Source organism: Rissa tridactyla, chromosome 3 (assembly GCF_028500815.1).
Source record: "Rissa tridactyla isolate bRisTri1 chromosome 3, bRisTri1.patW.cur.20221130, whole genome shotgun sequence".
Taxonomy (NCBI): Eukaryota; Metazoa; Chordata; class Aves; order Charadriiformes; family Laridae; genus Rissa; species Rissa tridactyla.
Genome location: NC_071468.1, coordinates 110,006,554 through 110,029,781, shown reverse-complemented (window position 1 = coordinate 110,029,781; position 23,228 = coordinate 110,006,554). Strand labels below are relative to the sequence as shown.

At 37.8% G+C, this 23,228-nt stretch overlaps 1 protein-coding gene across 2 annotated transcripts in view; it reads right to left on the bottom strand.

Annotated features, from left to right (window-relative positions):
• Positions 1-23,228, bottom strand: part of ASAP2 (ArfGAP with SH3 domain, ankyrin repeat and PH domain 2) — a 90,535-nt gene that overhangs the window by 43,579 nt on the left and 23,728 nt on the right. For both annotated transcript variants that reach the window (XM_054193950.1, XM_054193951.1), the window contains exons 3-5: positions 19,248-19,393; positions 10,576-10,650; positions 8,933-8,982 (exon numbers count right to left, since the gene is read on the bottom strand). In XM_054193950.1, the coding sequence (XP_054049925.1) occupies positions 8,933-8,982; positions 10,576-10,650; positions 19,248-19,393 (271 nt within the window). The remainder of the gene's footprint in view (positions 1-8,932; positions 8,983-10,575; positions 10,651-19,247; positions 19,394-23,228) is intronic.

Below are 23,228 nucleotides of genomic sequence, written 5' to 3'. Positions count from 1 at the left end.
AACCACTTCTAAAATCTTAAGAGCTTATTAATATGTTATAAGGTGTCCCTAGATGTTAGGTAAACCAAAAGACAATACTGCCAAAGAGTCAAACATTATGCACAATATTACAGCATACGTCGTTTTAAGAAATTCAATTCCTTCTAAAGAAAGAGCTAGATTTCGGTGAAAGAGTCCTTTCTACTCTTTAAAGGATAAATCATACTCCACAGGCAAAAAGTAGTTAAACCAAGACTAAAGTGTAACGACATCTACCAAGTAATTCAGAGAAATAAGACACCCTTGAAGCCAGCTGCTGGAGCTTCAGGCTCCACGGCTTCAAAAATTTCAGAGATCCTTTACAAAAAAACCCAACCATCTCTTGTTGACAAGCACCAGAGATACACGATGGTGCATTTCACATTTGCATTTCCTTATTATTGGTGCTTTTAGTCTCTATGTACATTTTCAGCTTTGTAATCCTGAATTTAACCTGTTGTTTTTCTACAGTAATATGCTACCTCCAATCTGACTGATACTACAGAGCACTTTGTTTCTAGGGAAACAAAGAAACTGTGTACAGCAGTGTTGCAGGCAAATCTTTGGAGTGCTAAAGGTTGGCTGTGTTTCCTATCCACATGCAAGGGTCAACTCAGCTTCAAGTGTCACTCTACAGTGACATTAACCAAATCCTGCTGGCAAAGACAGTTCTACGAGGTACCATTGTGGGATTTCCAAATTTTGCAGGGTATTCAGGTTTTCCAGGCAGATCAATTACATAAAATTAATAAGAAAATTAGGAAAACTAGAAAAATCCTCTAGAAGCAATAAGAAAGATGCAAATGTTTTGTAAAGCTGATGTTCTTGAAGCTCATGCAGCACTTGTCACGTATATAGACTTTGCTGACTAAGATTAAAATCGGAGCACACTTCAGTCCATTTACAACGCAGCTGCACATGGCTAATATACAGTGAGCTCAGATTTGTGTAACAGACAAGTAAAGCTGAAACACAGGATGAAGAATTACAACAGAAAAGTCGATCAGATACAAAATAAATGGTCCTGCCCATTCAGTTTCTACTATATGACTATTTTTACAGCTCCAATGTGAAAACCAACTGTTTTTTCAGTATAAATTTTAATTTGTATTTCAAAGAAATCAATTTTGTCATACATATGATAGCATAAATAAACATCAAAGTAGGCTTTTTTTTTTTAAACTTTAAAAAGGACAGGACCTATTTTACTCTTTAACATGCCAAAGACAGGTGTTTATTTTCAGACAATGAACAAGGGTAAACAACTAGAACACCCTGCGTACATGCAGCAGTAGTGAACTGGCTGGCTGGGCAGCCATTCTGTCCTTCTTCCTCTCCTTCCCCATACAGCAGTAACCCAGGCTGAGTCTGGGTACGTACATGAGAAGGAGCAGAGATTGGGAATAGCACCTGGGAGGCACAGACTTAAATGGGGAGCACTCTGGAAAATGAAGTGCTTCCAAGGGCTATTTTGTCTGACACAATAATATTACGCATTGTAATTTCAAATGTCCTTTCTTTGTCTAGACTTCCTTTTCAGCCCGAGAGTCCAACCTCAGCTCTGGCACCCTAGCCTTTCAGTGGAAGAGCTACATTTTACCCTACTACCTGCCAAGGTTGATAGTAAAGCACAACTCTCTTATCACCCAAGTCTTGAATGAAGAAGTTATCTTTTCCCTTTGAAAATGCTGGAAAGCTTTTCCCCTTCGGTCATCCTGCACTAGAGGATGGGGGAGAAGAGGGCAGAGCCGGCAAAACACGTCCAAATCATTTCAGTGTTTCATCCATAATATCTGCAGACCCATTCAAAGCTTTTTCCATTTAATTTGCAGGTAATCTCTTTCAAAACAAAAACACTTAGTATGAAATCTCAGGCTCAAAGCAGCATATTGTGGATGTTGTTTACCTGGACTTTAGCAAAGCCTTAGACGCCATTTTCCCCAGCATTCTACTGGAGAAACTGGGTGCTCATGGCTTGGATGGGTGTACTCTTCGCTGGCTAAAAGACTAGCTGTATGTCTGGGTCCAAAGAGTGGTGGTGAATGGAGTTAAATCCAGTTGGTGGCCGGTCACGAGTGGCGGTCCCCAGGGATCACTACCGGGGCCAGTTCTCTTCAATATCTTTATCAGTGATCTGGATGAGAGATCAAGTGCACCCTCAGTAAGTTTGCAGATGACACCAAGTTGGGCGGGAATGTTGATCTGCTTGAGGGTAGGAAGGCTTTGCAGAGAGATCTGGACAGGTCGGATCGATGGGCCGAGGCCAACTGTATGAGGTGCAACAAGGCCAAGTGCCGGGTCCTGCACTTGGGTCACAACAACCCCATGCAGCGCTACAGGCTTGGGGAAGAGTGGCTGGAAAGCTGCCTGGTGGAAAAGGATCTGGGGCTATTGGTTGACAGCCAGCTGAATATGAGCCAGCAGTGTGCCCAGGTAGCCAAGAAGGCCAACAGCATCCTAGTCTGTATCAGGAACAGCGTGGTGAGTAGGACTAGGGAAAGGATCGTCCCCCTGTACTCGGCACTGGTTAGGCCCCACCTCAAGTCCTGTGTTCAGTTTTGGTCCCCTCACTACAAGAAAGACATTGAGGTGCTGGAGCAGTTCCAGAGAAGGACAACAAAGCTGGTGAGGGGTCTGGAGTCTATGAGAAGTGGCTGAGGGAGCTGGGGTTGTTTAGCCTGGAGACAAGGAGGCTGAGGGGAGACCTTATCGCTTTCTGCAACTACCTGAAAGGAGGCTGTAGCCAAGTGGGGGTTGGTCTCTTCTCCCAAGTAACAGGCAATAGGGCAAGAAAAAATGGCCTCAAGTTGTATCAGGGGAGATTTAGATTGGATATTAGGAAAAATTTCTTCACTGAAAAAGCTATTAAGCATTGGAACCAGCTGCCCAGGGAAGTGGTTGAGTCCCCATCCCTGGAGGTACGTGTAGACGTGGCACTTAGGGACTTGGTTTAGTGGTGAACTTGGCAGTGTTAGGTTTACGGTTGGACTTGATGATCTTAAAAGTCTTTTCCAACCTAAATGATTATATTATTCTATTCTATGACTCTATATTAAAGCTACCTCATTTAGCACTTTCATTCTATGCCACTATTTTCAAGATGCGACCTCCGCTTTGTCTTATGTACATGCTTTAAAAGGAAATGAGGCAGAAATACCTACAGTCTATGAATATCAATGATCTACTGAGTCAAGTTAGAGCTCTGAAGAAGTAATTTGAGAAAATTTGCATATTTTTCAGGTAAGTTTTTTATATATTATTTAAAAAATTATTTTACCAAACTGGAAATATCATCACTTAATCAAATTGTTATGCAGACGTCTTTACAGAAGCCTGCAGAATTTGTTCATTCTTCCATTGGCTTCACATGGTTCAGAAACAAATCATTAATGATAGTTATATCCAGATACAAGTGCTTGCATTTCCACACTGTAACGTAATGCACCCCAGCCTACTGCCTTGATCTCATAATCTCATAAGCACATTCAAACAACTTGTTCTCTTCACTCACTTGTGCATAACAGACCTCATGCCCGGCTTTTCCAAGGAGAACGGCGAAGAAGGAGAGGGAGCCAGCCTTCCCAGGAAAAGCTTGTTAGTTTTCATTAAGCATTTACGTTTCATAGCATTAGCACAACACTTACTAGCTAAGGACTTCTGAAGATAATATATATTTACAGGCCTAAAAGTAAGACACCTTTATTAAAAAAATTAACATTTCTTTCTTTTCAGGAAAGACAGGTTTATGTCTGGAATACAGACACTACTATTCAGCTAAAAAATGAGTAAATAATATGCTTCAGTAAGTTAATGCTTGTATTTCCTGTGAAAAATTAATACAATGTCTTTACCTCAAAATCTACCACAACAGAACGGATTAAACTGAAGAATGTGGGTGAAATCTGGCTTGCCGCCTTGTTGATTATGGTCTGCCTGCTGGGAGAATGAGCAGTTTTTATGACATGTGTACTCCTTCCCCATATGCTCCCCCGGCGTGTCTGCCGTTAGTGTTTAAGTACGTGGGGGAAAGCAACTGCCTCAAAACAAAAAGAGCCCAGTCTGCACCAATTCTACCCAAAGGACACAGACAGACTAATCCCGCTGCGGTGCCGTGGTGGCAGTTCTTATATGGGAAACAAAGGCTGTAACTGAGGTCCTAAGAGAAATGCACTGCTTTTAACTACTTTAAAGCTTTAAAAACATTTTAAAATCTTTATGGCTTCAACTGAAGCATGTTAATGACTGATGGTGAGAAAAGATGAATTATTCATGAATGTCACCTCAGGATGTTCCCAGCTTTTTGATGGAGGTAGGCTGGCATAAAGCTCCGGGGTTATTTGCTCCTCTTACTCCCTTATTCGAAAACAGTCCCAAGGTATTAAGAAAAATGTATCCACCCTCCCTCAGTTACTTCGGCTCAGGTGATGTTCAGGAAAATACCCCGAGAAGTTAGGCAGCTACAGAGTGAAGAAGTTGCATAATAATCAACACTGATGGACGGTGATCCATGAGTTTAAGAATGGATCTGAACATCACTCTCCCAAACAAAACTAGATACATAGTAATTTTTAAGCACACTTAATTACATACAGAGCTTGAAGTAGCATCTCAGAAATTGCTATGGGGAAAAAGCAAGACAAACGCCATTTTTGAATTAACTGAATTTCTTTTCAAATAGGTCACACCTGGGTATATTAGCACCAGATATGTCATCACAAAGGTGCAAGTAAGAGAGATGAGATATTGAGGCAAATAAGCTCCAATTCTTCCTGATAAAGACAGCCTACCGAGACAGAAATCAGGATGAAGATACTGTCACTTCTACACAGACTACAAAAATACCACTTTGATATCTGACGCTTAGCTTCACAGGTCTGTACTTGTGACTAGGAAATGCAGATGAACGGTATGATTTTAAGCATATGATACAGAGGGATATGCAGATAAAGAGCAGCCAAGCAGCCTTTACAGTTTTGTCAACCTAAAGGGAAGATAAAAAGAAAGGAAAAAAACAAAGAACTAAAAGGCACAGTCCAAAAAAGGAGTCATCGAAGGTAAGAGACTGAAGAAGGCTGAGCAAACCTCTGGCTATCAACACCTACCATCCACCATCCCACTCTGGCAGCACAAGCTGTAGGTGAGACTGAGGTCAGCTCTCCCAGTCCCTTTGCCCTTTTTGTCAAGGCAGAGACTGTGAAGCTATTACCACAAAGAAATTCAATTCACGATCAAGAATTCTTGAGATGACTCAGTGTCTACCCACTGCTACAGATGACCAAAATGCACAGCTATAAGGAAGTTCAGATCCATTTCGGACAGCCACAGAATCAAAACAGTTATTATCTCAAGAAGCCTCAGTGGCATATATAATAGCAACCCAGAAAAACCTCGCTGTTTTCCTATGTCCAAAATTCAGTAGATGATAAAGCAGACTGGAACAGATTCAGGCTCGAATTAAAATTCTCACCTTCAAAATCACATCATTAAACTTCCCGTCTCTGATTCATAAAGATCAACGCCTAATAATGACAGCTGGCAACTTCTCAATTTTTCTGGGAACTGATCTTATGTGCAAGAGGATCTGACAAATCCCACAGTCCTGCTGCAGGGGCAGGGGTCTTGAGGAAGTTCCAGTCTGAATTTAACTCAACAGAACTATGGAAAATTGGTTTGCTCCTTGGGTAGAATTGAGGCAGCTTGCACTGAAAAACAATATTCCCCAACTGCCAAACTTAAGCCACAATAAGTAACTTCTGCTGTTGTAAAACAATCAGACACACACACAAAAAAAGCCCCTTGTTTTAAAGAATTCTCCTGTACATAGAATTCCCAGGCTCCCTATCCCAAGCCTCAAGCAGATGATCCTTTGGTCTTGATCAAAGTGAAGGAGTTCAACAGGCTAGACTAAGAGCTTTAAACTCTAGAATATTGATGTGGAACTTTCATCTAACCACTTAAAAAAACTAGAGCACAAATAAATTGTACCAGCCCACCACCAGGAAATATCACGGAAAATGGTAATGGATCTGAAAGAATTTCCTGATGAACACATGCTACCTTCTGTTTTTGCATGTTGAATAACCTGACACATAAATAGCTTAGAAATAAGCATTGTCAAGGAGGTGTGCTTCATTTGTTAAAAAAAACTTGCAGAAACTAGAGGTAACATGTAAAGAGGTATCTCCTTCCAGCGGAAAAAGGAACCTGTTTCAGATCAAAACCCAAGTGTCTAATTTGAAAGCAAAGTCATAGAGTAGGCTTTCTAAAGGACTGTTGGTTAAAAGGAAAAAAAAAAACAAACCACAACCAAACCTCACGATATCATACAAGCAGCATTGGATTCAATCCCACAGACAGAAAATAAACATGTCAACATCACATTTTCAGATCCTGAACAAAATAACATACACAACAATGTTTCCAAGTATCTACTGTCCTTAAACTCAAATGAGAATCCCCAAATATGCAGATTCAAATACATTTTCTATGGCATTTTTACTTCTCAAGTACTTAACTAGGTTAAAAAAGCAAGTAAAAATATTTCTGGAACACCTGACTCTGAAAGACTCTGAAACAGACCACCTGCTCTGACCAAACTGAGGATCTAAGTATAAATCTTTACATTGCTGCAACATACTCATCCTGGTGAATATTCTATCAGAAATTCTAAAAGCATCAGAGATCTCGGTCCAGTAGTAACAGCGTTCTTGGTATGTGTCCCAGCAGCGTGCAAATGTATTTTAAATTCTGCACATAAATTTTGTGGGATGTCACTATGAAGGAGTTACACGTAAGTAAACAAGCGTTCAGATCCAGCAATCAAGCACAGGTAGACAATAGCAGACTAAATTACAGGACTGTTCTTTATGGCCCATCCTCAGAGATCAACTACTGCTATGGGCAATGGTTAGAAATCTTAATTACTTCAACAGCCGATAGCTGGCACGGCACCAAATTCACTGATATTAAGAACACGAAACACTGGAGCCATCACAGTGTTCCAAGGATTCAGACTGGAGGTTTATCTCAACATTTCAGAATGTCTTGTTATGAAAATCCAGCTGTAGCGAGGCAGTTTCAAAAACCAAAAGCCACTCAGGTCTTCTTCACAACTGAGCCTAGAAAGCAGTAATTAGACCATTCTTATTCACAAAAGGAATGAAATTTAACTAACTTGCTAAACTTGTTGCTTTTTTAAGTAAACCACCTACAGGAATAATTTCTGAAGTCTGTTTGCACACAACAGTGGGTACCAACCAGATAATCATTATAACTTTGTGCAATTAAAAAAAAAATTAAAAAATAGTGCTAGATTCTCAGCCAATCTAGGTGGCTGGGGATCTGCAAGCTATTTATGTTAAACAGTGTCATCATATATGATTCTTCTGGACCTGTACCATTAGAAATGGCCTGACACATGCAGCACCATTTCAGAAGATCAAAGATGATGGATGTGTGACATGAAATTTAGCCAATAGCCACAATCCAGGTAACACTAGAACAAGCAATAAAACCCACTATAAGATTCTGTTTCAGAGATTATTAGCTGTGCTGATACAATTGACTTGGTCAAGCCAGGAAACAACTGTTCTGATGTAGGGCACTAAACCACTTGAAGATTTACAAGATACCAAAATTAATTATGTTTGATTTTAGTTGCTCAGCTTTGTTGACTCATTTGATTAATTTAGCTGGATATAAAATTCTGCTATGAAAACTAATTTTATAGCTATTTATAATGTGCATCGGGCACCTTCAAAAAAGTGTCTTATAGTAAACTGGGCTGAACGCTCGGCATGAGACATAGTTGACAAGACTCACATAGGTATTCATCCACTTCCAGTGCACAAGACACTTGCTAAGAGCATCCAACCTTGGCACGAAATGCAGAAAATACCTATATCTTTAAATAAACTGCACTAATTAAATGTGGTTTCCCAAGGTTACTGGATCAATCTGGAATCATGGGCAGTTTTGGATTGGTAGCAGCAAAAAAATTCATGCCCCCACCAGCCTTACCACCTCGTTGGTAAGTGCCAAAGGCTCAGCGTCAAATAACGTCTTCCTGGAGACCTCAAGCATAGGGCATGGTCTCATGAGACACACTAGAGCCAAAGATATTAAAGACTCATTATGAGAGTTTTAGGCTAACAAATCCAGTACTAAATCTCGACTTGCATAATCTTGACATTTTTTGTTAAGACATTTGAAAACACTCAGGCACAAAGTATATAATTTCTTCTGTGCTCTTCTGACTAAAGAAACTTGCTAATTATAGTGAATTAGTCACTGATGAGGAGAAGAAAAAAAACCAGCAACAACAAATGCTTAAAAGGACATCAAGTACAATTATGTTGCTGCACTTTTGGTAGTTAAAGATGAAAACACAGGGTAGCTAACTTTTCCTTTTATATAATACTGCCCTCCAAAAGTAGAGGAGGACAGAAAAGGAAGTAGATTTTCTCATTTAGTAGATTACAGGTAGTAATATGGACACTATTAAAAATGAAAAAAAAAAATTTCCCAATTAAAGCAAAACTTTCTCAATTGAAGTGTAAGAATTTGCAGTGGAAGAACATACACTGAGACGTTATGCTCATTACTTGGAACTTCATTAAGCAAAGAGGTCTACCACAGACACGAACTGTCACACACTAACACATACACACACACAAAAGACAATTTTGTCTTGAAATAAGTTGCATATTACAGAATTTGAAATGATTGTGTCTATGCACTTGTATTTTCACACAGTTCCAGGTTTTAAGAAAAAAAAAAAAAAAAAAAGGAAGAAAAAAAAAAAAAAGCTCAGCTTCCCAGCTAGGACTTTGGGCTGGGACCTTAACATTAAATAATGACCTTTATAGATTTCAGTTATACTTCCCTTTTAAATAAAAGTTTAAAAGATACATACACTTTTGTTTCATAGTCCTTCCAAGCTTTATCAAAGGGTTTTTTCAAGTCCTGTCATGAAAAAGAAAAAAATACAGTTAGTTATTTACATGAAAAATATGGTGGATCTAATGATGAAGACACACCTTGGCCATTTGCAGAGCCAACTAGAATAAGGGACTCCACCCTTTCTTGAATAGCTCGCCTAAGGATTGTGTAAAAGCAATCTCACACGTAGGAAAAACAATCTTGTACACAGAATTAATACACTCATGTTTTTAAAAGCATCTCTAGGATGCTTTTTACTATGCTTTTTACAGCTCCATTTTACTCCTTAAAAGGTATAACCACATGTCATCCCAAGAGCACACTATGCAATTAATCCAATCTATTTTCTCATCATTCCATCTCTGGCTCCACTGGAAAGAGGCACCTGTCCTGAGGCTGTGGCATAGCCTTGGCTGAGGACTTGATTCATCCCACTGAAGATAAAGAAATCAATTTCCCACTGACTTAATGGGAACAGTATAGGCCATACGGCTCGACATAACTAATTCTGTTAAAATTTTGAAACACTTATGTTCCAAATCCCTTTATTTTTTCCCTCCGAAGAAGCCAATTTGGATAAAATGATCATAACAGGTTTTAAAATTATTTCACTTATATCTAAAAATGCAGCAGTTGAAATTCTGCTGGAGTTCAACAGATTAGCAACTACAAAAAAAAAAAAAAAAAAAAAAAATCGCTGTTAACTGTCAGGCACTGGAAAAACTTTGCAACTACAGGTTAGGAACTAATTCTTACATGTCAGCTAGTTATTTCAACAGTTTTGAAATTAATCAAAGTGGCATTTGATTATTTTTTTAAGTCGGGAACATGGGGCAAACATTGCATTGTAATAAATGTATTTATTGGACATAGAAAAAGAGAAGAACAAGAGGAGTGAAATGTGGTAAGCAAGCAACACAAAGATGATAAACCTATCTTACTAAATAATCTTTTTATCCTCCAGTAATTTATGGAGGCCATTTTTAGTCTATGTACATTTTTCTTCTTCCTTCGATGTCCAAGAACAATAGCTGCCAGTGGCTTCCTGTTTGCTCAGTAGTAAATGAAGCATAAGCCAAATAAGTTTGTTGGCCATAGGCTTTAAAATTTATTATAAACATATTATCCTTTGAGTCCTAAGTTATTATTATTTGAAATACGAAATACCTGCAGGGCACAAACAGATCCCAGCTTTGTTAAGAAAATTCCTATGCTCATGCAGTCTAATGTGTCTTTCTTCATAATCTCTATAGTTCCAGGTAAGTTTAGAATGCTAAATAAATATATTAATAATAATCCTTTCAAATAAAGTACTACCCCTTCCACAATTAAGTAAATATCTAAATTCTTACACCTCTTTCTCTGCTGCCCTCAGGGCTGTTTTTAAAGCTTCTCAAATGTTGTTTTGTATACATAGTCAAGAGCATGCTGTATGTGAAACCACAAACAGAAGGGATGATTCAATTCACCAAAAAAAAAATTAAAAATTTCTTTTGTTTATTAAGCTAATACATTACTTTATTATCCCACGCTTTCCATCAAATAAGATTAATATGCTAGCTCAATTTATTTATGTACCAACAATGATATATATAAATATTAAGAACAAAAACATACCCCTTTTACTCCTTTCAGATCTCCCTTCAGCAAACTGTCTAATGGAAAAGTGATTATGTTGTTCATATTCTGAATCTGTAACAAGAAAATTACATCAAAATATTTAACATATTTTAACACAGAACATACTTTTTGAAATGTGTGAATTGAGACAGTGTTCCACAAGGAAATCTTAGATATTATTTTCCTAACCCTGCTTTATGAAGATGTTTATCAGTACAGCCAGTAACCAAAGATGGAGGCAATGTGAGTTAATTAAACTTACTCTGGAAACACTGTAACCCAAGCCAGCAGGAAATCTGCAGAATTACTGCTGATGATAAATATTTCATCCAACACTGACTGCAAAGTAAGACCACTAATTTTTTCATTGCTTGAATTCACTGTTTAAATGATACAAAAACAATCATGCAATTTTTCAGCCCTTACATATTTCAAGTTCATCTGTATATTTTAAATTAATCTTGTTTATTTTCCATTCTCTTCAGACCTATTTCATAAAACATATCTGCTATTCTCACAATACATGGCATCTTATTCTGACAGAAGTTATAAAGACAAAAAATGCTGGCCTGTAAAAAAGCCAATATTCAAATATTTTCTATGTATTTTTAAAAAGTAATACATCTGCCTTGTTTATCTCATACAAACTTTGAAACAAGGATTTTATGAGGTCTTGAGTATGCAAGTAATTCAAGAGTAAACAAGTAATTCAAGATGAAAAAAATTTCAAATGAAGACAACAGTAAAATAATTACGGTTTTAGATAAGTATCTGCAAGATAGTGTTTTGATAAGGAAAAAGACTGAAGAAAGACAGTAGGAATAAGAGAGTAACTAATATACACTAGTATACACAGTAGAAAAAGAAAGACTTTATGTCTAATCTTCTATGATTCAAGGTATGGGCCATGATGTCTATGCACAGTCTAAACTATAACAATTCAAATGGATTGCACTGAAGAGTAAAAATCAGTATGGAAAAAAACTCAGAATAACTTTTACAGCTGTTTTGTGAAGGTTGCCTTTGGATGCATTTCTTTTTTTGGTGTTATTGTTAGCTGTTCTTTTAAAATGCAATTTTTTCAAGAAGCACTGAAATGCATATGGATTTCAAAGGTTCAAAGTACAGAAAGAACTTTGCACCATGTAGGAACAGATGTTTCTGTTTCTTCAGGAACATCAAAGTCCCTTCTAGAGTAACTCATCCAGAGAAGAAAGGACACTAACAGGAACTTCAAGAAAAAAGTATTTTCAGTTATGATGCTTCAGCCTCCCCAGAATGGAAAAATACAGAACATTATCACCCTATAGTTACTTGGTGGCCTCACTAGAACAGACTCAGAGGTCCCATCCCCAGTGGTACTCAACAGCTGCTATTAAAATAAAGCTCCCAAACCCCAACCCTTCCTCTTCAAAGATACTACCTTACTATATTTGCTTGAAATTTTAGCCCAGCAATCACAGAGAAAGTGAACATCCATCAATTTTTGAGCTTAAACAGATTGCCTCTTCGTGGGAAGGTTGAAGAAATATAGAAAATATGGTTTTCTAAGACAGAGGGAACACACACACCTATGGGCATGTACATCCAGAATGGCTATCCAGGTAGAGAAGCAGAAGAGGTCTCCTCTAAGATCTCATCCTTTGCACAGTTTTCTACTTCGTTATTCTACTGTATTAGTATGTTACAGTCAAATGTCTAATCTAAGGATCAATACTTTCACTGCCTCCAGTTAATTATTCTTCAAATCCAGACAATTCAGCACAAAGCAAGAGTAAAGCATTTCTCAACAGCAGACTCAAGACAAGTAGTTTCTCCTTAAGTCAGAAAGAAAGAATGTCAGGCCCCCAAATATTAACCCAGCAGTTCTGGATGTTCCTGAAATTTCAAATCATGGGGCCTAAAGTCCAAAGTGACTTTAAAAGAATTGGAGAAAAAACTCAACATGCTTTTTAAAAGTTTGCAGAAAGTTTGCCCATTCAAATTAATTCCTTCTATGTGCTATCACCTGTGTATTACTACCAGTCTATTGTATTCCCTGTGCTCCTATTTTACTTGCAACAAATGTAAACATACATAATGCATGAAGTTGTCATTATTAACCCAGTTAGATGAATCATACTTGCTCATATTTCTAAATCAGCAAGCAGGATACAGAAGAAAGATCTTACATGTTTTTCCCCTCTTTCTTGAGAGGTTTGAGCTGAACTATCTAAAAATATAGACCCATTTTTGGCATGCAGAGAAGCATTAATATGCTGCAGCTCCTATTTTGTGTGTATACGGGGAGCTAAAATGTACACAACAGCCTCTACATTTGGACTATTTTATATTTTAAAATATTCTTTAAAAAAGAGACATGCACAAAGGTGCAGGAAAGCTTCACAGAAATTAAAGTCATCCAGTGTCAGAGGAACACTAGTAAGTTTCATGTGTTTTTAAAAAAAAGAAAGAAAATAAAATAGTTGACCTGGTTTCCACTTCCAGCACTGCTGCTTTGGCAGACTAGCGGTTTTCCTCTGACAGTTTCCAGTAAGATAAGATGACAGAGACAGGGTAATAAATTAAAACTTCTTAAGTTGGAGAAGGCTCAGAGGAGGAGAAGGAGAAATGGCAGGAGGGAGAATGTAAAAATAAACAAACATGTAGCTGCCAGAAGCAATGGTGGAGGCAACATGCAAGCCAACATTTGCGAAGGGGAATGAAGATTTTCAAGTAGTGTAAGGGCCAATGGCTAAACACTGAAGTTTTTCATTTGCCAGCCCTCCTGTTCATTTTAATGAGTCTTTTTCAGAACAGCTTCAGATAGTGAAGTACTACAGTACTTCAACAGGTTTTGTTGTTTTCTAAATCTAAAGGAGAAAAAGTTAAAAACTTTTCTTAACACGCAGATAAACAGAGTGGACATTAAAACATTTTTAATTTAAACTAAAATTCAGGCAGTCAAACAGCATATGATATGACTCCTATTGCCATTACTAAATTGTAGATGTAGTCCATGTACATGGCTGTGGGCTTCTCAAGCACCAATGAAGTTGGGTGTGCACAAGTGACAGTAGTACTGCCTGCTGACAAATCACTGTTTAAGCTATTTTCATTTTTTTATGGCAACTACTATCGGGTTGAATACTTTTCCAAGTTTTCCCAGTGGTGTGAGCTTTAGTAGGACAATGTCAATCAACACAGCAGGGTGCAAATGGAAATCAGAACATCCGCTATAGATGAGAAACAGTTTGTTTGTCTGAACTTTGAGCTTTTAGCATCTAACCCCAAGACTTCAGAAATTCATGTAACATACAGACTTGTAGTGCAAACTTTCATCTTCGCACCACGCCTCCTTCCCACGCAGAAGGCCAGAACGCTGCCCTTCTGCTGTCCTCAGCCCCTGCCACACCTGCAGCGCGGTGGTGCGTCCCACAGCACAAACGGTATCCCACCAGGCTGGTGGATGAGGTGGGACATCACCCACCACCCGTGGGGGCCATAGGAAAAATGACTCCAGCAAAGCAGCAGCTGAACACGACTAAGTGCCCATGTGGAGCTGCTGGCTCACCTGCCTAGAAAAATGCCCTCACACAAGATATCGAGTGTTGCCACCATTTGGGAACAGTCCCTGTACCACCAGACACAGGCTGGCAACTCTTCTATTAGAAAGTGCAAATGCAAAATGACAGGAAACACCTTTTTAAAGGTATTCTTAAAAGCATAAGGTGAAGAATTTTAAAAGCAAAGGAAGAAAGAGACTTGAGGTTATTCCAGCCCATCTTCCTTGCCAACGGAGAATTCCCAACTGCACAGTTTCTAACCTAGGTTAAAACACCTAAGTGGTAGGCTTCCACCACTTTCTCTGGGACACTTCATCTAATATTTTTACAGTGAGATCCCATTTATATGCAATTTCTTATTTTCCTCTTCCACGATCACAGTTATTTGTGAGGCAAACCATACATTTCCAATTCTTCTAAGCTTTCTTCATAAATCAACCTATTCAAGCCCTTATCATTTTTTTGTTACTGTCCTCTGAATTTCTTCCAGTTGGATCAATATCTTTTTGGCAAAGAAATAAAAATAAGATTCCAGGTGGAGCTGAACCCATGCCACTACAGAGAAATTATTACGTCTTGGTTTATATCTTTACAAGTGTAAATCAAACAGTACTCTTATTTTTTTTCCTCTCACCATTAAGCCAATCTTTCCTTGGGTGTACCAGTGAAAAACAGGAACAACACAACTTAAATCATTAAGTTTAACATATAATACTCCAACCTCAAATATATACATCTGTAGCTTTTTATATACACTTAACTGAGTCCTTCTAAACATAACGTGGTTGTGAAGGTTCAGCCACTAAACATATTTTTAAAACCTTAGTCTGACCTATTATCCCAGAAAGAAAATTGTGAGCATAAATTTCTTAAGTTCATCATACAATACAGAAAATATATTTCCTTCAGTTTTGTCATTTGTTACCTTTTATATTTAAGCAAATCTCCTTTCTTCTTACATTTAAAAACTGAAGTAAACCAGGAGCATATGGTCAGAAAAATATGATAGTTTTCTTCCATTTTTCCTGGCTAAAAATCCAAGGATTATTAATAGAAAAACTTCTCACATGGAATCTTTTTCTCCCAGTTACCTTCCACAGAGTGGAAATTTCAGATTCCAGTCCTCTCAATCCATCATGTTCTTTAAAATTAAAGAAATGAAAAAGAAAGGATAGTACCATGTAGAACAACAACAGATACAGAAAATGGAATTTGTTAAATAACTACTTCATCTTCACAGATCAAATCCCTTTTGAAGGAGTGCTGACAAAGATGACAGGCAACTACAGATTGTATTTCCTCTCGGTGAAGCAATCTAATAGGATTTAAAGGAAAAAATATTTAAAGTGCAAACACATTGCAATGAGCCTTTCCTTATCGTAACATTTTTCATATTAAGACTCACACCTTTATCACTTGGCACTAAATTTATTAGGAAGACAGAGTAATTAATACTATAAGCAAGTGCCATTACAGACCTAAACTACACGGGAACTGTGAGTGCTACCGTTCCATTGGGAATTAGCACTAAGGTTACCATCAAGAATCACAGAATCACAGAATGGTTTGGGTTGGAAGGGACCTTAAAGATCACCTAGTTCCAACCCCCCTGCGATGGACACCTCCCACTAGACCAGGCTGCTCAAAGCCCCATCCAGCCTGGCCTTGAACACTGTACAAGAAGAGATACTGTACACGCCACAAAAAGTACTGTGTTTCCTCTGAAAATGCCTTTAGTAGTTTCTGATAGTTCACTACCAAAAAAGATATATTGATTGATTGGTCTTCTTAAAAACATTTCTAATGCAGAAAAAGTTGAAGAAACATTTGTAGCTTGATATTTGAGCAATAGCAAGATGAAAAAAAAAATGCACAGTAATGATAAACCCATCCAAACAATGCAAAAAATGTGTTAGAAAGGCTAAAATGAGTAGTTACAAGGACTTGATATGTAGTAAATGTAATTTTATTTCTTCTCTTAAAGATATGTTTTATAAATCACTTCAAATGTGAAGAACCAATGTTCTTCAAAGGTTTTTTTTTAGTTTTATGCACTCTTAAAAGTGCACACATAAAAGAAGTGTAGCAAAACACATGTAAAAACCCAAGACCTGAACTTTAACTTGAATAGTTCACAGTTGAATAACTGGATTCCAAGGAAAAAAAAAATTCAGGTGTTAATATTTTGAAACACTGATGCCTTGATAAGTCCACAAAAACATCAGTCTCTTTTGGGAAAGCTTGAAAAACAATAGAGAAAACAAGAACCTAAAATCCCTGTTAATGCGGAAGAACTTTATAACTGCTTTCCTTTAGCTTGCTAAAGACAAGTTTAAGGAAAATCTTTTCACGGAAGCACTTCAGAGCTACAGCTCTAAATGCCACCCAGGCCAGAGCTGACAGAACACATCAGCTTCTAGAAACAAAAGCAAAATATACAACAAAGCAAAACTTGACAATAGCCCTAAAGCTTTGCCAGTGTTAATAGCTCTGGCATCTGCTCCAGTCTGAACACGTCCTCTCACTTCCTTGCACATTCCCCACTCATTTCAGCTAACATCTGTGGAAATTCAGTGCCCTATGAAACTCCAGGGAAAGATCTATTTAAAAAGGTATATTTCAGAATGTTTTTTTAACAGCAGCAGGTTGTATGGCTCTGGCTATGTTTTTGATGAAACTATTTACAACCAAAATATGTCAGGTGCTACAAGGAAACACCAGAGGAAAGGGATGTTTTTGCTGCCAACATGCTTAAAACATTCCGAGTTGGATGCTTCACCACACTGCGAGAATGCATGGGGCTTGTTTCATATATGTCTATGCCTATAAAAAAATAGGACGCCAAATTATTTCCAATTACTGTATAGGACTTTTTACACTAGTCAATACCCTTGTAATCTCTTAGAGCACTAGACCTTCATCAGTGAACTTATGAACAGATTTTCAACGTGATCAATTACCAACAAGTTATTCTAGTGGTATTAACTTCTAATAGGCAAAGTTACATAAAACTATAATTTTGTTTTATAATTCTTTTATAATTTTAGAATCCTTGTTTACAAATATGGTATTTTCAAGCAATAATGAAGTTTACATGTTTTTTTCATATGTATTTCTTTCTGGAGGAAACTATTTTCTTAGACAGCAAATTCAAGGGCCATTAGGTTCCTCTATTTCTTCAGTTTTCCTTAGCTAAGCAGGAGAAAACAAAAAACTTCAAACCTCAACAATATGATGCATACAAGGAAAGAGCAGAACCTTACAGAGACCTGTCCTTCACCGCACAGTATTAAAGAAGAGAGCAGGTGCCTATGCTTTTGCAATGTAAAAAAAAACCCCAAAATTACATTCACGTCCGTGCAAAATTATTTGCTTCAAAACCAGAGAAAATTAGAACTACAAACTGAGAAAAACTAAAGACTTAGCTATTCTCTCATGACTTATCCTCTTCTTATAAAAACTGAAGCAAAAATAACATAGTTGCTAGTGATAAAGCGGTACACACAAAAAAAATTTTGAAATAGTCCTTGGAGAAGACACACAAAACGCTTATGTGGCTAAGAAAACAATAAAAACACGCATCCCGCTTCCTATAGATATTTATTTTGTTTTTATTTTCCTTTACAGTTTGTGGAAGAAAAGTTATTCTTGTCAGAAATATTTTGCAAAGACAGTAATCACTGTTTTTAAGAGAACAAATAGTTAAGATTTTTGGTAAAATGGCAACATTTTTTAGCTTTTCAAAGTCTCCTTGAAATATAATACATTAAAAGGTTTTTCTGGGGAGGGGGTGCAGCTTTTAGTAGATTGCTTTTTAAAACCACCTAAACATCCCATTTCCCAGACCCATTTGCCTAATGAAGTCACCATATTGCAATTAATACATGATAGAGAGGGTTTTTTAGTCAACAGAAGGCATCATTTAGAAGACCGATTCTATTTCCCCTTCCATCTGAGCAGTCTACCTCTGTATGGGAGACTCAGGATAACCGACTGACTCACACTCAACAAGGATGCCTCTTCTGATACATTATCTCAGATAATCTTGGTACATCCAGAGATATTCAAATCAATATGACCAATATGAAATACATTTCACTGTTCATAAATACATTTGGGGCTAGATTCTCTCTCCTCAATATCATGACTGGTAAAAAGAGGGGACATCATCAGGGAGTGAATGAGGCTGCCCTAAATCCCATCAGCTGGAAACATTCCCCAAAGAACTGACTGTGACCAGCTGGCTGCAAACTACAGACATTTGGTCTAGACTCACAAAAGCATTTGATGTGTCTCCGTCCCGTTGATTTCAGCAGGCACAGACTTTTAAGTGTTTGTAGGAATCTGGGTCATCTCCCCTTCCTAGCCCCTGGTTTAAAGTTCTGCGGTCTCAAGTAAATTTGGGACTTACTCAGACATGGGAAAGCTTTAGCTGGTAGGATGGAGTCAAAATCTGCTCTTTCTGTGCCTTCTGCTTAATGTGAAATTGAGGCTGAAAATTCTCCATTCGTAATTAAAACTCCCATTCTTCCATTTGGCTCCATCCCATTTGTCTCACTGAAGTGGGCTTTTAAGCCTTACTGGCTTCAGTTGGAGGATTGGTCCCCAGTGGACACTACTGTCATTATAGCATTATGTTTGATTTTGTTTTCCAGACTCCCTTCCCTGAGAAGCAAGAGACTCTCTCTTACAGGGACACTAAAATTTCCCTTTATAAATACAAATGAAAAGTGTGAAAAAGTAAAGTAAAAGCAATGTGAACACAGAGTAAACCAAGTTGGGTTCTGCTGGTTTCACAATTTTAAAGCAAAGTTTTATATACGTAGCTACTTTATTGTGGGAAGCTTTTATACATGAGAATTGTTGGAAGAGGGGGTCTTGTTGGGTTTGTTTGGGGTTTTTTTGGTTTTTGTTTAGGTTTGGGGTTTTTTGGGTTTTTTTGAGTTTTGAATTTTGCAAGAGGAAAGGCCAGGACATGAGACATTTTCCTAAGCCAAAAATTTTTTAAGAACAGTGGTTGCTAAAACACAAGTTGTTTTCAACATGAAGAGCTGTTATAGTTCAGAAATACAGCATTTGTAATGGCCTTAAAATTTCAACATGTTTTTCTTAGGTAATTCTTACCAAATTTTTGAAGAGTGCAGTTAATTCCTTTGTAAACACAGAAAATTTTAAAAACGCTGTTCCCAAATCTGGGTCATCCCTGCAAACACAGTTGCCTCCGAATTTCTCCAGTGCTTGTGTATACTGTTCTTCATTTTCCACATGAGCTTCAAAAAGAGAAAAACACAAAAATATCATCAGTAGATAAAGGTTATTGAAATTACAATCCCCCTTTTATAAAAAAAAAAAAACAACACAAACTTTTCAGATTTCTTGCTAAAAATGTTTACTTGATACAATGAACATTTATTATTTATATTTTAACACTGATATGACAGAAGTATGACGTATCTTAGTAATTTTAGTTTATGAGTATCTCTTCACATGCTGTACAAAGAACAATATGCCATAAAGACAAGACAATCATCTGACACATATCCACACTAGAAAGGCCCACAATATTTCTGCACCATACCAGACACGGCATATCAATTCTCAACTCCTATAATGAACTTTTAGAGTCTTCTATTAGCACTCTTTAATTTTAACTGTATGCTGTTATGTTTAATTGTCTGCTGAACAAAGAAACAGAGGAGATCAAGTGTGTTGGCAAAGTCCTGAATCTCTACAATAGATGGCAAGAGACCAAATAAGACTCTCAGGTCATCTTAAGAAAGAAATGGGACTACAAACTACATTACAGATGAGGACAAAACCTGTATCTACGTTAGCTCTCTGATTCAGAGCAGCAATGGGGATCTGAAGCAAATCTTAGCAACCCGCATTTACCACAGGCCAGTTCAGTTCTCAAAGCAGTTTTGGTTCATGACAACTGGGTTCCTTTCTGGAACAAGGAAACCAGAAGCTCTGCCCCAGAAGTGGTCCAGTGCTTACCTGAGACAGCAGGTTCTGAATCAGTGTGGGCTGCACCGATGCAAGTCATCCAACACACATCTAATGCTTCTGCCCTTCAGAAAGCTTTGAGATGCATGTGTTGGGGGATTATTCAGCCCAGGGAATGTGATGAAATCTAGGCCTAAAGCAAGGTCCCCTGATTTAAACATAAAGGAAATCTGAGGGGCCTCAGTCTTAACTACTTCGACCTACTGATTAACTGCTAGGACACCAGATTATTTGCTTGTGTAGACAGGCATAAAAAGTCCCTGTCAATTTGATCTGTGGAACAAAATGGAAAGTCTTTCTGAACCCACGCTTAGAGACTGTGTTAAGCTTGAGCACAAGGACAAAGCACACCAAGCTGGCACCTCAAAAAATTAATGTTGCCTATTTCTTATTCTAGCTGTAGCCAACTTCTAATGCTTCAAAGGAAGTCAGGAAAAAACCCCACACCCTAGAAAACAAATTATGCATTAATAAGAACAAAGACCCTTTTTTGGTCATTGAACGCATGAGACCAGCATAAACCCTGAATATTACTTAGAGAGGATTAATCTGTTCAAACAGGCAATGATCCAGTTTCATTTCAAGCCCGTTTGTATACATCAACACATTTAATATCCAAAGGATTCTTCACGCAATGTCCTTTCTCCAAATTTCTATGAATTAATTATACAACCTGTTCAATAAACCTAGCACGCTCCAACTTAAAAACAAGCCTGTCCACATTCCTGTTTGGACAGCCATTCAAGAACTTTATTTCTCAAGTAGCTACAAATTTTCTTTAATTTTCAATATAAGAAACTAAATCCATGTAAAGTAGTGGTATATTATAATGTAATTAAAGACTGTCACAATGTACATGCAGAATTGAAGTTACACAAACGGCATTAATTCTACAAGTTTCTACCATAAGCGCTTGAATTTGCAGCCTGTAAAAGATAGGCTGCTTATAGTCATTCAATTTAAAAACTAAGTCCTAGCACTGAACTGTACTTCTTTTTCCTCAGCATCAACAGCAGGGGCTGGGTGCTTACTAAACTTGCTGCTACTTGAGCTGTAGGATGAAGTAAGGATGTCCAACTAACACAATTGTGTGACGTGCATACACCTGAACAAGCTTTGAACAAACTGGCCCTGACAGCAAAAGCCAGGATGCAGAAGGTCACAACTCCTCTAGTTCACGCAGCTACCCAGTAAGCTGAATTATTTCCATATTACTTTCTGCATTCATACTGCTTCCTGCATCCAGCTCAGCATATTTGAACCCTGGTGAAGGTGGAGGTCAGGGCACAATTCATACAGCAAAAAAGAGAAGGCTGCCACGGCATGAAAACAAGGTGAAAAGGTTCCTACCATTAATTGTTGTAGTTAGACGTACAATTAGCAGCTGAATCATGCTGACTTTTTACCTTAGGAAACAAGAGCTTCCTATTCCATACGTCACCCCCAAGAGTTTTCTATTCCCCAGCATCCTAGCGACTGTTCTTTTGGGTCTATGTATCAGATTAAACAAAACCAGCAGCTCACCAGCAGTTCTGAGATGTTCCCCAGAATGCTGATGGTAGTTATTGCAGCAATACTATTAGCTGAGTTGGTACTCTGCAAGTGCTTCTGAAGAACACAAAATTATGTTTTTTCATGGAAACATCCAAAATACTCTCCCTGCCCTATGGTTTCTTCCTGATGGATTTTAAAAGTTTCTGAACAAACAAAAGGTTTGGAATCTCTCAAAGAAAGAAATCTGAGCCAGGTTTGTTTGAGGGTTTAAAACATTTTTAAGTAAGAAACTACATTGTGTACCAATTGGAGTCACTATCTAAGCCTCCATAATGGTTTCTAAATTCACACATTAAAAAAAGAAAGCAAACCCACCTCCACTCAGTACTCAGGGAACCTATATTAAATAACTGTGCTCTTATGAGTGCAGGGCCATAGTTTTTGTTTTGTCAAAAGACACCCCAAGGGCTGGCCAAGTGGCTGGGTTAGCGATATTTCTGCTGGTGGAAGAGAAATGCCTCCAAAGTTTTATTGTCAAGATTGGGTAGTATGAATTTAAAATTAGGCAAGGTACTGATTTTATGCAAAAACTGCAGTGATTTACTACAATGCTCTAACAAGTACACTGATTATGAGGCACAGTCAAGCACTCAAAAAATCAAAAAAAAAAATATAAAAATAAGCCCATCAAAAGCCCAGAAGAAAGGGTGCCAAATAAATATGTATGGCACAGATGACACAGCTCCAGATGAATCTTAAACTGGACCCTCCACAATCCAAAGATAACAGATTCATTATGTTAGGAAAGAAAGAACTTTCTTTCAATGAGCTGATAAGAATTATACCACAACAGCAGTTCTTGTAATAACCATATATCTGAACACCAACATACCCACAAGTTGTCAGATATTGGTGGCTCTCCAATGTCGCCAGGCCTATCTATTTTGCATATAATATAGGTTTTGTTAGCTCCAATTGCTATGAACTGAAAAGTGAGAACAAAAGCCAAAAAATGCTGTTTCTTGTCCACAAAAACAAATGCTGTTTCTTATTCACAAAATGCTGCTGATCCACAAAAACAAAAGCTTCAGTTATTTTTTCAAAGATAAACACACAAAACTCCATGAGATTGGCACACACATAAAAATGCACACAGCAATAGTTCTTTGTGTTTTTATCAGCATTGTAGGAGAAATATCTGACTTTGTGCATCATGACAATAAAAAAATCACAGCTCATCAGCTCTCTTGTCATGAAGTTCTCAACATACATAACTGTAAGCCACCAGGAAGGGTGAGGTTTCACAAAGCAGTAGAGCCAACGTAGCTTCTTACTGCTGCCAAAGAGAGTAATTTCACCCCTCCCATGCCCTCAGCTCTCAATAACACATATATGCCTTATCATTTCAGGTGCCAGTTAATCCCAGTTAAGTTGATTTCACTGCATATGCAGCTTTATATGAGCTAAAAATCTCATCTAGGGATCTGCCAAACACCAGGGGTGGCAGAAGGAGCAGGTAGCCCAGATGAGGTGGAAAGAGGAGAGCACGTCTTTCCCACTTGGTAGCAGTATGCCAGCTAGATGGGTTCAGCAACCTCACAAAAT